Source organism: Lactuca serriola, chromosome 7, assembly GCF_051521515.1.
Source record: "Lactuca serriola cultivar US96UC23 chromosome 7, Lser_US96UC23_V15, whole genome shotgun sequence".
Taxonomy (NCBI): Eukaryota; Viridiplantae; Streptophyta; class Magnoliopsida; order Asterales; family Asteraceae; genus Lactuca; species Lactuca serriola.
The window spans coordinates 34,185,580-34,201,040 of NC_136414.1; the positions used below are offsets into that span (position 1 = coordinate 34,185,580).

Below are 15,461 nucleotides of genomic sequence, written 5' to 3' on the forward strand. Positions count from 1 at the left end.
AAATGTATGTTTCATAAACAAACGTACCAATGATGCAAAATATGTTGGTAATATATATCATCATCCCGTACCACATTATCTTCTGTTGGTACTATATTTTCCCCAACATTTGTTTCACATGTTGGTACTATTGGTGCCACATCATCAACACATGCATCATCCATACTTACATCATCCTTACCTACATCATCTACCCAATCATCTATACCTACATCTATCCAATCATCTACACCTGCATCAACTACATCATCTGTACCAAATGGTAGTGAATCGGTTGAGGAAATGTTGGCGTTCATCAAGGGTATTTACTTGGATCTACTAGACAGGATGGGCGTCTATATATTGGAGTTTTGATTTTGAAATATGTATCTTTTGATGTATTGGATATTTCTTTTAGTTTCTATAGAAATACTTTGTTACTTTTGATTTTATATTAATTGTATTTTTGTAAATTGATATAATAAGCAAATTGAATAACCGAATTTAGAAAAATGGTATGGAACGATTGTTATGGAATTGAGTACATAAAAGTTGTTACGAAATTTGCTATGGAAAAATTACTATTGAAAAATTACTACGGAATATGCTATGAAAAAGTTGCTACAGAATTTCTTACGAAAAAAATACTACGGAATTTGTTACAAAAAAATTACTACGGAATCCGTTACGGAAAAATTACTATGGAATATGCTACATAAAAATTACTACAGAATTTGCAACGAAATTAGTTATGAAAAAATTGCTATGAAATTAGCTACGGAAACATTGCTACGAAATTGGTTATGGAAAAATTGCTATGAAATTTACTACGGAAACATTGCTACAGAATTGGTTATGGAAAATTGTTATGGAATTTGGTACGGAAACATCGCTATAGAATTTGTTACGGAAAAATAGCTATGGAATTTGCTACGAAAACACCGCTACGAAATTATAATTCTATAGCTAAACATTTTGCTACAGGGAAAAAAGCAACAACAACAGAGTCTAAGTGAAAATTTCCGTAGCAAATTCCGCAGTTATTCAGCTTTAGCTATAAAATTTTAGCTTTTTGCTATGAAAATTTTCCGTAACTAAATTGAAATTTTCTTGTAATGAGATAAAATAACAACCCTCCACATAGTGATATAAACATATAGCAAGATGTATGTTTGGGAGAAATATATAGATTTACTAGTAGAATACTGAGCGTGTTAGTTAGCCTAAAAAATAAAAACAAAAAACTATAGTAAACAAAGGAAAACTAAAACACTTGTTTATAAACCTAACCTAATGAAGTATCCATACGAAAGGTGATTAACCCATATATATCGTTTCCATCAATACAGTACTCATCGGTACAATCATAACCACTTGTAATAACAATGACATATCCCCAATTACTCTTCCTTCTTAGCCACATATATGATTCATAAACTTCTATAAATAGTAATCTCAATTGCATAGCTATGTATTTGAGATTTTGATGCATATAATTTCTCAGGTTTGAAGATGTGGTTACTTGTGTCCATGCTTTCTAACTTCCACGGTTCCACCCTTGTGAAGGCAATGCTCTAACTTTGATCCCCTTGGTTCAATGTCCATGAAATCCTTTAGGTTTTCAATCTCTATTTTAATGTCGTTCTAGGTTTTGAGAAAACCGAAATCATCGATCACAGAAGAATCCAAAAGATGGAAGACAGAAAAGGAAACATTTTGATGCAACGATATGAGCTAGGCAAATTGCTTGGACATGGCAATTTTGCGAAGGTCTATTATGCACGAAACCTCAAAACTAACCATAGTGTGGCTGTTAAGGTGATTGATAAAGATAAAATTGTGGAGGCGGGGTTGATGGACCAAATCGAGCGTGAAATTTCGGTCATGAGGCTTGTAAAACACCCTAATGTTGTTGAACTTTACGAGGTAATGGCAAGCAAGACGAAGATCTACTTTGCAATGGAGTACGTTAAAGGAGGTGAGCTTTTCAATAAGGTCGCACAAGGGAGGCTAAAAGAGGATGCTGCTAGAAAATATTTTCAACAGTTAATAGATGCGGTTGATTTCTGCCATAGTCGTGGTGTCTGCCACCGTGATCTAAAGCCTGAGAACCTCCTTATTGATGAATTTGGAAACCTTAAAGTTTCAGATTTTGGATTAAGTGCGGTGTCCGAGTCCAGGAAGCAAGATGGCCTTCTACACACCATGTGTGGAACACCTGCTTATGTTGCACCTGAGGTGATCAATACCAAAGGGTATGATGGCCAAAAGGCTGACATTTGGTCTTGTGGGGTGATCTTGTTTGTTTTGCTTACAGCTTCTCTCCCATTTTATGAAGAAAATTTGATTAAAATGTATCAAAAGATTAGCAAAGGTGAGTTCAAGTGCCCAATATGGTTCCCTTTAGAGGTCAAAAACATGCTGTCAGCAATTCTTGATCCAAATCCAAACACAAGAATGACACTGGCTAAAATCATGGAAAATTTATGGTTCCAAAAGGGTTTGAATAAAACCGAAATCCCAAAACCAATAGCCATCAGGTTAAAACAACAACAAAGAATTGATCTTGATCATAACGAAAATGTCATTCAAGAAACCGAAACTCCCACTGGAAGTTGCGTTGATCTTGAAAAACTCGAAAAGGCTGCAACTATAAAGCTTCCTACTACCTTGAGGAGGACAAGTTCAATGAATGCATTTGATATCATATCACTATCTGATGGACTAAATCTTTCTGGTTTCTTCGAGAACAACGTTCCATGTGAGAAACTAGAATCACGTTTCATGACCAGAAAACCAGCAGCAACGATTATATCAAAGTTGGAAGAAGTAGCAGAGACTGAGGAGTTTAAGGTTATGAAAAATTTAGATGGGACAATGAGGATACAAGGGATCAAAGAAGGGAGAAAAGGGAAGTTGGCCATAGATGCAGAGATATTTGAGGTGGCACCATCCTTGCACATGGTGGAGATGAAGACGCTATCTGGTAACACCATAGATTATCAGAAATTTTGTGACCAAGATTTGAAGCATTCATTGGATGATATAGTTTGGATATGAAAAGGTGTATTATGATTTACAATAACTGATCAAAGACTCAAATTTTGTAAACTTATTTCAGTGTTTTGGGGAAGTTAATGGATTAAGATTATATATATATATATATATATATATATATATATATATATATATATATATATATATATATTCGATTTCATAGATGATAAGCTAATTAATAAGACAACACCTTCATTTTGTTCTTCATTATTCACTAATTGCTTGGTTTAAAACTAGAAGTAGCTAATTGGTGTTTTTAATTTAAATGTGGGCCAAAGCGAATCACATAATGTTGGATCAACATTCTAATACATTCTTTTGTCTTTTAGACTTGATTCGTCGTAATGTTGGATCAACATTCTCACACTTTCTGGTTGTCTTTTAGACCCGATAGATAAACAATCTGAAAAACTAGTATTGTTGTTTTGGTAAAAAAAAATCAATCAAATTGTATGAGAGAGTGGGGTGTTGTGATTACTATAAGTATCAGACTGAGATAGAAGTGACACAAGTGGTTTACAAAGAAAGCCCTCGATCCTTGATAGGATCTCCAGTATAAAACCTTGGGAGGTGATAATGATCACCTTCCTTGTTTGATTTTATCAATTGAAGAGTAAATTACCGCAAAAAATGATGAAGAAACGAGTACAAGTGTTTCAGTAGCTCAAGGTGTCTAAGGTGTTAGCTAATTGTGTCGGTGTGTACATGTTACAAGTGTATATATAGTTTAGGTTATGTAACTAAAAGTCCGATATTGAACTGGTATTTGCAACGTGCTTTGACTTGGTATTCCCGAGTTTTAAGCCTGGTTGAAGGGATTCAGTGGCGAATCTAGAACCAAAATCAACGTGATTCCTTATATAAATGAAATGGAAAAAAGTATGAAAATTTAGGTCTTTTGGCAAAAATAAGGTAATTCCTTATGTTTTTTTATATAGAATTGTTGTATTAAAAAAGAAAAAAGGTAGGTCCTAGGACCCACCTTCACATAGTGTAGCTACGCCCCTGAAGGGATTATTCGTTGTGAATGAGTCTTTTGTTGACCATTTCTGCACATGTGAGAATAAGGTTGGTTGGGTAGAAGGTTTTTAGATGAAATTGGGGGAATAGAGGAAGAGGATAAGGTTGGTTGGGTAGACATGATTTCTGAATGATTTCGAACACCACAGCCCCATGGTGGGCGCCAATTGTTTTGGTCAAATATCAACTAAATTGTATAAGAGGTTGTGGTGTTGTGATTAATATAATTATCAGATTGAGATCGAAGTGGCACAAGTGATTTACAAGGAAAACCTTTGATCATTGATAAGATCTCCGACATAAAACCTTGGGAGGTGATAATGATCACATGCCTTGTTTGATTTTATTAATTGAAGAATAAATTACAGAAATAATGATGAAGAAACGAGTATAAGTGTTTTAGTAGCTCAAGGTGTCTAAGGTGTCTGCTAATTTTGTCGTTGTGTGCATGTTACAAGCGTATATATAGTCTAGGTTATGCAACTAAATGTCTGATATTTCTGGGATCCTATTGAACTGGTATTTGCAACATGCTTTGCTATGTATTCCTGAGTTTTTAGCCCGATTGAAGTGATTCTTCGTTATGAAAGAGTCTTATGTTGACCATTTCTACACATGTGAGAAATAAACAAGAAATATAGTTGTTAAACTTGTTACAAAATAATAATGGCAGTGTTCAGGATCCTAATGTATGTTCGGGATCCTAAGACTCCTTTAAGATCCAGGATCCTTGATAGGTTTCAAGATCTTGACCCTTAACATTCCTAAGGACCAAGTATCTCAATGCAGGAAAACTGGCACTAGATGGGAGGAATATATCTCATCGATTCTGAAGCAGGAAAAGGGGCATATTAGTTGGTTACTGTTGAAGGAAATGTCTTGCCAAGATCCTGGAATGCTATACATCTAAAATAATACTTCATGTAAGTTGTATTAATCATTTTCCAACAAGCTCAAGGTACACAATCTCTACCAGTTACTTTTATCTAATTCTTTCATTTAATTTTTCAAAGACCATTACTGACTTAAGCATCGGAGGGGCGTTAGCCAAGCTAACACCCACCCCAAGCTAATGTTTGCAACGTGATGGAATCTATGGATCCTAATAACCACGAATAGAGACTAATAATCTCTCCTACGGTTAAGGGTACTTAATCCCTTCTAAGGCTTAAAAAGTTAATGACCTCTTTCACACGAGTTAAGGTTTCTACACCTCACTTGAACACATGATATCTAACTATGGGATGTGAATAAGGGGATCATTTCATGCTTTACTGACTTGACAACCCTCTTATTTCTAAACGTATGTTAAGATCCTAATGTTTAAATCTAAGGTTTATAACATTATCAAGTTATCCTAAGTTGGGATCTTCCCCGGTAAAAATTCTAAGGTCTATGACATTATCATGCTATCCTAAGTTGGGACTTTCCCCAGTTATAATGAGATTTTCACTAGTTATTATTCAAAGTAGGATTCTCCCCAATTATTATCTAAAGTGGGATCTTCCCCAATAGGGATCTTCCCAGTCATTTTCTAAATAGTATCTTTCCTAGTTGGAAAGCAAAGTAAGGATCTTCAAAGATCTCCTAATAGGGATCCTTCTCTCCTCAAACTACAAAGATCATATGAAACTAAAGGGATCATAACTCAAGACCTCTCCTAAGGCAAAAGGTTATAAAGCATAATGATCATTGGGTTCTTGTTTTGGTCAAAAAATGAACAATCAATAATCAACCAAACTGTAGGAGAAGCTGTGATTTTTGAGGTAAAACAAGTATGAAATGGTAGACAAGGTGACACAATGGTTTATAAGGAAAGCCCTTGATCCTAGCTAGGATCTCCAGCACAAAACCTTGGGAGGTGATAATGATCACCTGCCTTGATGATTTTATTGATGTAAAATGTTAATTACATAAATGAATGTGTAAATGCCAGTACAAGTGTCGTCTATGAGCTAATTGTGTGTCTAGTGTGTGTAATAAAAGTGTTATTTATAGTCTAAACTAAGCAACAATAAGTCCAATATTCCCAGGATCCTCTGAGATCAGCATAGGAACGTTGTTTGACTTGTTATTCCAGGTCTTAATCTTAGTTGATACGATTCTCTGTTCAGAATAAGTCTTTTATTGACTAATTTTGCACACATATCAATAAGAAATGAGATTATAACCGTTATAGGTGTTAGCAAATAATGATAACAATAATAGTTGGGATCGTGATGTGGCTTAGGATCCTGAGTGCTCTTTGGGATCCGGGATCCTTAGAGGATTGAGGATCTTACCCTTAACAATTTACCCCAAATTATTCATGGGAATATTAACGTTAGTTTATCCAATATTTAAAGGAACAATAATTAAATACTAAATTGTAACGCCCGATAATTCTAAGGTATTTATTCAAATTTGGTTATTTAATTATTATTTTGGGCCTTGAAGTCATTGGACTTATTCGTTTTGGGCTTGGGGTGTGCCGTACGGGGGGCGTACCACCCCATGTACGTAGGGCGTAGTAGAGTAAAAGGAACGTGGATGCCATACACGTACGCGCGACGTACGAATGGGTACACGCGGCGTATGTGTCCAGACCCTGAAACCCTAATATTTAGGGTTTGAGCTCTATTTAAAGAGCATTATGTCCCAATGATCTTTTCTATCAGCCTCCCTCTTGTCCCTAATTAGCTTCCACAAAACCCTAACTCCATTGTTGAGTGTTCTTGAGCTCGGAAGGTCTTTTGAGTGTATTTTGGTGTTTTGAAGGAAGGAGATCATCTTGAAGCTTCATTGGAGGAGTGAGAGCTTGTAGATCCGGAACATCTTCATCATTTGGCACTCATTAGAGGTATAGAGCTCTGAACTTGTTGTGTTATAGCTTAGATCTAGTTTTAGCTTGGTTTTGGTTAACTTGTGGTCCCATGAGAGAGATTTGGTGGCTTGATGCATTTTTAGAAGTTATGAGTTGCCCTTCTTGATGTTTTGAGGTTTCTAAGCCTTAAAGTTAGCATCTTTTGGGTTTAGACCCTTATTGTGGAAGTCGATTGCCATATTTTGAAGTTGGGACCTTTTAAGGTATGCAAAGTCACCAAGTCAGTGACTTTATGGGTTTAGAGGTCTATTAGGAGCTAGATCCATGATTTGGACGTTTGCTATTAAGCATTAAGTGCTTAATGGACTTTTTGGACTTTTGGCGATTACACTTAACGTAAATAGGAGTACTCTGCGCGTACTCGTGAGACTTCTCGATCTAGCAAAACAGCCTGGTAGGCGGGGCATACTAGGGTTACACCAAGCGTAGTGCAATCAGTGGGCTTCGATGTTGGGCTTTAGGTTTGGGTCATGTTTTGGGCTAGAAGGTTGGGGATTATTTGGACCATCTGAAATCAAGCTTCTGGGCTAAGGAAATTTATTGGGTGTAGGGTAAGGCCCATATTTGAGGTTTGGGCCCAATTTGGAAAATTAGGCCACAAGTGGTTCCTAAAGGATCATTTGGTATTGGGCCTTTTAGATTATGGATTTGGGCCTTAGTCTTGAATCAAGCTAGGCTAGGGGTAAAATGGTCATTTTATCCCAAGTATGGATTATTGGATATAGAATGGAATCCAAGTGTTAATTAGGTGTTATTTTGTACTGATAGCTCGGGGAGTCGTCATGGCAGCAACTAGGGATCTTTAGTGAGTTTCAGCATTTAAGCTGAGTTTCCTCACTGGGTTAGCAGGTCTAAGGCACTAATTTCGGCCCTTATTTATTATGTTAGGATTCTAGGAGTCTACGTGACCCTTGCATGTATTGTGTGTTGCTATGTATGTTGGGTGGGGCCTGATGTCGAGCGGGGACAATGGTGGATTCGTATGCTATTGTTTTATGATCATTGTATGTGTTAGCATGAATATGTGATATGTATATTGTATATGAATAGTGGGAGGGGCCTAATGTCAGGTGGGGCCTAAGAAAAACATATCTGTATACCGAGCAGGGCCCGGAGCCGAGTGGGACTCGATGCCAGGCGGGGCCCGATGGAGGTGCAGGGGCCAGTGTATAATTTATTATGTATGGTATAGGGTAGTTTGGGGAACTCACTAAGCTTTGTGCTTATGGTTTTCAGTTTATGTTTCAGGTACTTCCGGTTCCAAGGGGAAGAGCTCGGGTTGACTGCATCACACACACCACATGGATTCAACACTTGATATTTCACTATGATTTTAGGATATTTGATACACTTGTTTTAATTGGGATGTATGGATGATGTTGGAATACTGTTTTACTTAAATTAAAAATGAAATTTTTGGATCATATTTTTGGGTCGTTTCATAGATAATTGAGTTAAGAGATTTGAATTTCAAACCCTAATCGGATAGGATTTATCCGATCAATAAAAATCATCACGCAATCAAATCATATCCTCTTTCTTCTGTCACTAGGTTAAATAGGGGTAATTAGCTGATTTTCTTTACCTTCCCCAAAATTTCTTCCGATCTTTTCCGGTCATCTCCAAAGGTTATTTCTTTTTCCCCTCTTCCTTTAGTTTTTCTTTTCCAATCATGGGTAAGAAGGCGACTCGTTCTCATGTTATATGGTTAATGTGTATGCTCCTCAGGAAGAAAGCAAAAAAAGGTTGTTGTGGAATTATTTGGAGTCGTTTATGGAACAAAATAAAGGTCATTATGTGCTCTTCGGTGATTTTAATACACTTAGAGTAAGCTAAGAAAGGCTTGGGTTTGTTTATTTTTCAAAGGATAGCTAATAATTTTAGCTCTTACATTATTAATAATGATCTATCGGAAATTGCTATGGTTGGTTCCTCTTTTACCAGGGTAGGGTTGGTTATGATGGGGCTAAACTTAGTAAACTTGATTGTTTCCTTGTATCAGAATAGATTAGTGTCGGTTTCCCTAATCTAGTGGCAATGGCTCTGTATTTAACAATTTCATATCATAGAGCTATTTTCTTATCCTCGGGTGTTATGGACTTCGGGCCAAAATTATTCAAGTTTATTAACCCGTGAATGGAGGAACCATTATTTGATGTTATTGTTCATTCCTCTTGGTCCGAAAATGTTGTGGATGAGATGGAAATTCCTTGTATCCGTTTTAAGAATAAGTTGAAAGTTGTTAAAATGAATATTAGGAAATTGTGGAATGAGGAAAAACAGAAAAAGTTGGCACACAAGACGGAACGTATTAATTGGTTAATAGTCGTCGATAAAATGGTTGATGATGGAATAAGTGATCCATCTCTTATGGAGGAAAGAAGTGAAATTAAAACTAAATTTTGCCTAATGGAGAAAAAACGATTTAAGTGATATTTCCCAAAAATCGAAGATTATAAGGAGTGTAGAGGGGGGTGTGAACTCTAAATATTACCATGAGGTTTTGAAGAAAAAAGGCGACAAATCCAAATACAAGGTGTTACAGTTAAAGGCCACTGGAGTATTGAAGTTTGTTAAAAAGGTATTTTTTTGACGATTTTAAAGAAAAGTTTGTTAAAAAGGTATTTTTTTAAGATTTTAAAGAAAATTTTAAGAAAAATCCAGTTATTCTTGTCGTTAGTAGTAGTAATTGGTTTAAGAGTTGTCGGAGGAGCAAGCCGACGGTTTGAAAGTTCCATGCACCCTAGAGGAAGTTAAACATGTAGTCTAGAGGGATTGCATGTTACCATTAAGGATGTGGTGGCTGCCAACTTTTTTTCGGGAGTTAAAATTGGTATGAATCAATTTTTTAATTTCTTATCTCTTTTATGCTGACGATGTTATAATCATGGGTGAATGGGATATGGAAAATGCTATGAATATGGTTAATATTTTACATTTTTTCTATTTTGTGTTGGGTTTGAAGATAAACTTACAAAAATCAAATCTTTTTGGAATTCGTGTTCCTTGAGAGGAGGTCCATGGTTTTGCTAGGATGGTTAGGTGTCAGCCGCACAAACTTCTGTTTTTTTATTTTGGTCTTCCGATTTGGCAAAATATGTCTAGAGTGGTGGGATGTAAACCTATACATAAAAAGTTACACAAAACTTATCTAAGTGGAAAGCAACTACTTTATCTTTTGGTGGGAGGTCTATGTAGGTTAAATAGGTTTTAGGCTCCTTGGGTTTGTATTATTTGTTGATTTTTTATGCTGGTTAGAGTGGCGAAAGAGTTTGAATCTACTCGTGCAATTTTAATTTTTTGGGTGGTAAAGAAGAAAAAAATGGCTCGGGTGAAATGTGATATGATCGTGGTTGGAACACATAGTGGTGGCTTGGATACGGAAGTTTTATGGCTTTTAAGCTTGCTTTAGTTCAAAAATGGAGATGGTGGTTCTTAAATAATAGTAACTTGATTTGGGTTCGTCTCATAAAAGTTATTTATGGGGATAGGTCTAGAGATTTTGAGAACTTCTTTTCGTGGGGGGAGGGGGACCTTGGTTTAAAATCATTGCTTCGTTTGCTAAACTAGAATGGACGGGGAGTTTTGGAGCATTCATTTTTAAAGAAAAAAGTGAGAGATGGTGTTGCGACTAGATTTTGGACTTAAGTGTGGCTTGGTGATCAACTCCTTTCTAATAAGTTTCCTAGATTGTATGATTTAGAATCCAAAAAAAAAAAGATTGTATTATTTCTTATCGGTTGACATGTGAAGATAAACAATGGTATTGGTGTAGGTGTAACATTCGATTACATGTATTTCTTGTTTGGTCCTTTAAGTTTGAAAATTTTGTGAATATGGTCCCTCATACGTTGGGCGTACGTTTGGTATGCTTAGCGTACATGCGCGATTGGAGTCGGGGAGCTTAACCACGTATGCTAAGCGTACGTGGTGTACGTAGGGCGTACGGCAGCCAAGACCAACCCTTAATTGTTAGGGCATAATCCCTATTTAAACATCATTATGGCCTTTGGATACCTACCCTCACCAGCCTCCACTATTTGTTACATCCCATTGAAACCCTAGTTCATCATTTGAGTATTTTTGAGCAATAAGTGATTTTGTGGCATTTTTGTGTGTATTCAAGAAGAAGGAACTTGGAGACCAGACATTTGTTAAGGTTGAGCTTTTACATCCAGAGTCTTCAATCTTCATCAACTTTGGGAGCTTTTGAAGGTATAAAGTTCTTACCTTGATGGTTCTTTTGATAGTTAGAGTTTAGGGCTTGTTTTTTAGCTTATTTGGTCCCATGGGTACTTTTTGTGAGTTTAGGCAACTCCAGGAGTTAGAGGTGTTAGATCTCAGTCCCTTTGTTGTTAAAGATGCATAAAAATGTCATGTTGATAGTTGATATGAGTCCATGCATGAATTTGAGTCCTTAATATGAGCTTTGATGGACAAAAATGGATGTTGGGTTCCATTAAGACATGCTAAGGGTTAAAGTTGCCAAATTTATGTATTATAACCCTAAAATGGATAAGATCTAGAAGTTGGACCTTATGGTTGAATGGATTAAGCACTAAATGGCTTAAGGTGGAAAGCAGCCCTGAGCATACCAAGGGGTACGCAGTGCATACTAGCAAGCGGTTGTGTACGCAAAGCGTACGCCTCTTAGTGGGCTTTTGAACGTCGGTTGGGCTTTAGACCATTGGGCCTTAGTTAGATGTTGGGCCTTGGCCTATTTAAAGTAGGTGGGCCTCATGAATCTGTTAGTAGGCCTTAATTGGTATGAGTTGGGCCTTAGGGGCCATTATGGTGTTATTAGGCCAAGTGTGGTTAGGCCCATTATGGGAAGGGTAAAATGACCTTTTATCCTAGGAGTGTGGGTTAGGATTTTAGACCCATGGTTATGGTTTATGACCTAATTTTGATTAGGGTTATTTTTTATGTTAGTGTGGGATCTTCCAGTTCTGCAGCCGAGCATATAGCTATTTATCAGCGGACTGATGTGAGTTTTCTCACTATATCAATGGGTTGAAGGCACCAAGGCCGAGCCATTATTTGTGATATAAGATGCTAGCTATATTTGTGATATGTGTATGAAAGACCAGAATTTGACCCCTGACAATTGTATAAAAGACCAGGATGTGGCCCCTGACATCTGTATGAAAGACCATGATCTGGCCCCTGACAACTGTATGGAAGACCGGGATTTGGCCCTCGACAGGAAATTACTTATAAGACTATGGTTTGGACCATATCACTAAATTACTTATGTTTGGTATATGGTACTTGGGGAAACTCACTAACTTTTTGCTTACAATATTTATGGTTTCAGGTACATTCGGTACTAAGGGAAATGGTCCGGCGTGATGGCACATCATTATCCCCTCACCATTTTCTGCACTTTTAGACATTGTTACTCTGATGATTTGACATTGTTACTATGTAATGACTTTTGAAACAATTTGATGATTGTAACTCTTATTTAAAAATGAAAATTTTATCTTGGTTTTTTGGGTTTTTATGGTAGGGCAATTAAAGGAGGGGAGGAAGCGTTGCTGATAAAGTCCTTCCGGTTCCGGTTATTGATACATAAACCCGTTAGAATCATTTCATTCCTAGGAAGGTAAACATTTTAATCTGGCGTGTTTTATTGAATAAACTCCCTACTAACTTGAACCTTAGTTTGCGAGGTCTAGACATTCTGTCTATCTTATGCCCGATTTGTTCTTTAGAGACATGATAACTTGATCATTTTTTTGTTAGATATGAAGTAGCGGCTAGAACTTGGAATGCAGTTTTTAAATGGTTAAACGTGAACTTGGTTGGGTGTAATTTGGTGGCTGATTTGTTCTTCATTGATAATTTCCGATGCACAAATAAGAAGAGGAGTGTGTGTGTATGTGTTATAGTTTGGTACTTATGAAAGTTTAGAAATGACAGTTTTAGGTGTAGGAAAGATTAGAAAAGATAGCATTTTTAGTCCATTAGAGAATTTTCTTTTCTATGGTTTTCTTATAGAAATAGATTGTGTCGTGTTAGTTGGGTTAACCGGTAAAAAAAACCTCTAAACAATTTGCAATTGGTTGCCTAAAAAAATCATGTTATGAACTATGTCAATGTTTTATAACGGTTTAATTCTTTAGTTTTTGCTGTAAGGCCCAAGCACGCAGTGGACAAAGGATGAAAGAAGTTATACCAAGATTTTTACTAAAAAGACGTTAATGTCTTCCTCATCCTCATCATCGAATATAGACCTATAAAGTTTGTCGAGTCCAATGTTAAAAATGCAACATTCTATATGCTATGAAAGATTGATTAAGAATCTACCCATCCTCATCATCGAAGATAGACCTATAAAGTTTGTCAAGTCCAATGTTAAAAATACAACATTTCAACAAAAGTATTGAATTCTATATGCTATCAAAGATTGATTAAGAATCTACCCATCCTCGGCATCGAAGATAGCCCTAGAATGTTTGTCAAGTCCAATGTTAAAAATGCAACGTTTCAACAAAAGTATTGAGTTCTATATGCTATGAAAGATTGATTAAGAATCTACCTGACATATGGTAGATCCTAACAAAGATTCACAAACTCTATCACAGACCCAGATAACTAATCAAATTGCATTAAAAAATACCAAATTGCAAGAACGCATAGATAAAACCATTGAATCCCATTTAACCATATGACCAATAACAAAAGATCAAAAGATCAAAGAACTTCTACTTTAAAAGTTAGCATTTTAGCATCAAGAAACAGATAATTAACAAGACCAAAGAGGTAAAATAACACAATAACACCATACCATTTTACTGTTTTACGGTTTTACCCCTTCTTTCTTTCTTCATTCGGGAGCAGAAACCGTCCGTTTAGGTCCACAAGTCCCGGGATGCATCAAAGGTCGCAATCCGGGCCTTAATTCCCACTCACAAAACTCTTCATATTCGCCTTTATCCCCTGCTTTCTTTTTAACTTCTACAACTCTTAAACTTGGGGTTAATTCAAATATCTCAACTGTAATTATTAATGGGCCTTTAACACCCTCCCTTGACCCTTCTAAACTAATCCTACAATCCTTTTTTCTCATTGAAAAACTAACCACTTTTGCTATCTCCTCCAGCTTTGAAACAATTTTAAAAACCGGAGCTCCGGTGACAAATCTTGATTCTTCACTTCCATCTTCAAATAGCCCAGAAAGGCTAAATCCAGGTGAAAATGAAATCAAATCAAATGCATTTAAACTCATGGGTCTAGATCGTCTTTTACCATCTGATTCACTTTCAGATTCGGTAGCAGATTGATCAGAAGCATACGCTATGCAATCATCGTCAACTTCTTCATCTTTTAAGCTAAAGATCTTGTCATCTTCGAAGTAAAATTTTGTGTGTTTAAACCCTTTTCTGAACCACTTATCTTCCATGATTTCCGATATGGTGATTCTGGTTTCTGGGTTTGTATCAAGTAATCGTTTTAATAAACGTGATAGCTCCGGTGAAAACCATCTTGGTCGCCGGAATTCTCCTCTGTAAATCTTTTTATACATAATCATTATGTTTTGATCACGAAATGGTAAATAACCTGCCATTAACACGAATAAGATGATCCCACAAGACCAGATATCGACTTTCGCTGCTTCGTAACCTTTTCGGCCCAAAATCTCCGGCGCGACGTACGCCGGAGTTCCACAAAATGTGTAGAACAAACCATCACCGCAAATTTGTTCAGAGATTGCACTAAGCCCGAAATCGGAAACCTTTAGGTCACCATTGTCGTCTAATAATATATTTTCAGGTTTTAAATCTCTATGAAAAACACCTCGTGAATGACAAAACCCTACAGCGGAAATTAGTTGTTGAAAATACTTTCGAGCCATTTCTTCTTTTAATCTACCTTTAGCGACTTTACCAAACAATTCACCTCCCTTTACGTATTCCATGACGAAGAAAATTTTGGTTTTTGTAGCCATTACCTCGAAGAGTTGGACGATGTTGGGGTGTCGGACACGGCGGAGGATGGAGATTTCGCGTTTGATGTGAGCGATTAAACCGCCTTTCAAAATCTTCTCTTTGTCGATGACTTTAATGGCGACTTGTTCGTTGGTTTTGACGTTGCGAGCGACGTAGACTTTGCCGAAACTGCCTTGGCCGAGGACATGGCCGATCTCGTAGCGGCGGAGGAGGAGGGCTTCTTTTCTTGTGGTGGGGGAGGGCGTGGTTGATGGCATGATGGGAGGGAATTTGGGGGTTAGGGAATTAGAAATGGTAAATGCGAAATGGGAATTGGATTAACGTTCCAAAGATTTAAGTTTTGATTTTGATGACGATGTTTGTGGGAGGAGGAGCAACCGATTGAGGAGTTTGGTTGGTCATTTATGGGCCATACTAATATAACAATAATAAAAAAAAAAAACTGCAAAAATGATCCCTCCTGTTTGCAATTAGTTCAAAACAATTTCAACTTGCAAATTTAATTTTTTGGGAAATTACATGGGTGGTACCTATGGTTTGGGTAAATTTGCACGCTTAGTCCTTGAGCAAGATTTCTAACTGGTATG

At 36.7% G+C, this 15,461-nt stretch overlaps 1 protein-coding gene and 1 pseudogene across 1 annotated transcript; one reads left to right on the plus strand and one right to left on the minus strand.

Moving 5' to 3' along the window:
• The first annotated feature begins 1,469 nt into the window (after nt 1-1,469).
• On the plus strand, nt 1,470-3,104 carry LOC145061725 (CBL-interacting protein kinase 5-like). The gene has a single exon (XM_079009266.1). The coding sequence runs from the start codon at nt 1,672-1,674 to the stop codon at nt 3,037-3,039; it is 1,368 nt and encodes a 455-aa protein (XP_078865392.1). The 5' UTR covers nt 1,470-1,671; the 3' UTR covers nt 3,040-3,104.
• A 10,459-nt stretch (nt 3,105-13,563) lies between these two features.
• LOC145062392 (CBL-interacting serine/threonine-protein kinase 12 pseudogene) lies at nt 13,564-15,260 on the minus strand (annotated as a pseudogene).
• Nucleotides 15,261-15,461: the final 201 nt, after the last annotated feature.